General features: G+C 69.8%; 1 protein-coding gene across 1 annotated transcript; it reads left to right on the plus strand.

The window, feature by feature from the left end:
* Positions 1–944, plus strand: LRRC55 (leucine rich repeat containing 55). Its single transcript, XM_086613926.1, has 2 exons — positions 1–619; positions 709–944. Exons 1-2 carry the CDS (start codon positions 1–3, stop codon positions 942–944), a joined length of 855 nt encoding a protein of 284 aa, XP_086470052.1.
* Positions 945–2,312: the final 1,368 nt, after the last annotated feature.

A 2,312-nucleotide genomic window follows, 5' to 3' on the forward strand; every position in this document is an offset into this window, starting at 1 on the left:
ATGCTGCTGGGCCCCTGGCTGGTGGCGGCGGCGGCAGCGGCGGCGGTAGCAGCGGGCGCCGGGGCGGGCTGCCCGGCGCCGTGCACGTGCCGCGGGCAGGCGGTGGACTGCAGCGGGCAGCGGCTCTTCTCGGTGCCCCCCGAGCTGCCGCTGGACACCGGCAACCTCAGCCTGGCACACAACCGCATCGCCAGCATCCCGCCGGGCTACCTGGCCTGCTACGGCCAGCTGCGCGCCCTCGACCTGCGCAACAACTCCCTGGCGGCGCTGCCCGCCGGGCTCTTCCTGGGTGCCCGCCGCCTGGCGCACCTCGACCTCAGCTACAACAACTTCAGCCTGGTGCCCGCCGACATGTTCCGGGAGGCGGGCGGGCTGCTGCGCCTCGACCTCAGCCACAACCCCGGCCTGCGCCGCGTCCACCCCCAGGCTTTCCGCGGGCTGGCACAGCTGCGGGAGCTGGACCTGAGCCACGGCGCGCTGGCGGCCATCAGCCTCGACGCCCTGGAGGGGCTGCCCGGGCTGGTGGGGCTGCGCCTGGGTGGCAACCCCTGGGTGTGCGGCTGCGCCATGGAGCCCTTCCTCAAGTGGCTGCGGGGACGCACCCAGCGCTGCGCCTCGGGTAGGTGCCGCGTCCCCCCGGACCCTCGCCCGCCGCGCGTGTCGCAGGGGGTCCAGCGCTGACGCCGCCCCCTGCCCCTGCCCGGGCAGATTCGCAGGCGGCCGAGTGCCGGGCACCCCCCGAGGTGGCGGGAGCGCCGCTGCTCTCGCTGACGGAGGAGAGCTTCCAGGCCTGCCACCTGACGCTGACGCTGGACGACTATCTCTTCATCGCCTTCGTCGGCTTCGTCGTCTCCATCGCCTCGGTGGCCACCAACTTCCTGCTGGGCATCACCGCCAACTGCTGCCACCGCTGGAGCAAGGCCAGCGAGGACGAGGACGTTTAGGTACCGATGACGGCGACCACGATGGCCCCCCGCCCCGGCCGCCCCGGCGGGGACGCCGGACTGTGCCTTGTCCTCGTCCCCTCCCGCCACCCCCCCCATGGCCGGGGTGGCCGTTGAGATGCCAGCCCCACTGTGGCAGGGGGGGCCAGGGGACCGGTCCTCTTCCTTTTGCCCCAAAACTGGGGGGTTTTGCCCCAGAACGGGGGATTTTGCCCCAGCAAGCGCCCTCCAGAGTTGCCCCCTCCAGCACCATGAGCTTGGCCCCTTCCCCGTTCCCGCTGCCCAGGGCCGGCAGAGGCGATGCTGCGGGGACCCACGGGGGTCCCATGGGAACCCCAGGGAGCCACCCTCCACTCGGGAGAGAGACCCACAAAAGTGGCATGTGCCTCGCGGGGTGCCAGCTGCCCTCCCCAGGGGAAAAGCGAGGAAATTCCCCTTCCAGCCCAAAAGCAGCACCAGTGGAGCCCCCGCTCCGAATCCTGCCCACACTCTGCAGCCTCCCCAAAAAGCTGGGGGGGGCCAAGCCCAGGACCCTGTGCCAGCACCCAGCTCAGCACCATCACTCCTACAGGAGGGGCCTGGGGAACGTCTGCGTCTCGCCGGTGGCACTGGGCTGTGCTGGGACCGTGCCGCGGCCGTTGTGCCAGGCGGCGGGTCACACCACGAGCATCTCCCGGGAGCGGCTTTCCCGGCCGCGTCGCGCTCCTCGCCTTTCTCTTCCAGAGTCTTGTGCAGGTTCGGGACCAAACCAGGCACCGGACATCGCCCAGCAGCTGGGGGACCCCATCGCCTCATCCTGGCCTGCCCATGGGGGTCGGTTGGGAGGCAGAAGGAATGCCAAAAAAAGGACAAAAAAGAAAAAAAGAAACAAAAAAATGAAAGCCAATGACCCCTCTGTCCGGCCGGGGCGGCCGCCGTCCCTGTGCACGTGTTTTACACCATCCTCACGGCCGGTCCCGCGGCTGGCACGCGTCAGGCACGGGAGCGGGGCCGAGGGGGTTGGCACCTCCCGCGGAGGGTCTGCCCGTGGGTTGTTTTTTTTTCTTACCGCATCCCCCCCGGCGTGGAGTGAGAGCGTAGATGTGGCTGCAGTTAAAAACCGAACCAACCGGAAAAAAGAGGAGAAGATGCAGAAAAACGAGGCAACGTGCTGGCTCCGTGATGCCACCCCCACCGCCGGGCATCTCCCGGGGCCGAGACCCCCGGAAGCAGCGTGGAGGTGGACGGGCAGGTGCACAACCCTGCATCACCCCGGTGCCACACTGGTGGTGAGACCCCATGGGGACCCCCCAGGACCCTCGCCAGGGAGCTGCAGGGAGGCAGGGCTGCACCCACGGCGCGGTGGGACCCCTGGCAAGGCTGCACCCA

Source organism: Tauraco erythrolophus, chromosome 6, assembly GCF_009769465.1.
Source record: "Tauraco erythrolophus isolate bTauEry1 chromosome 6, bTauEry1.pri, whole genome shotgun sequence".
Classification (NCBI taxonomy): Eukaryota; Metazoa; Chordata; class Aves; order Musophagiformes; family Musophagidae; genus Tauraco; species Tauraco erythrolophus.

Coding starts and splice junctions, on each gene's coding strand:
- LRRC55 (XM_086613926.1), top strand. CDS start 1: ATGCTGCTGGGCCCCTGGCTGGTGGCGGCGGCGGCAGCGGCGGCGGTA. Junction 620..708: donor CACCCAGCGCTGCGCCTCGG/GTAGGTGCCGCG, acceptor CTGCCCGGGCAG/ATTCGCAGGCGGCCGAGTGC.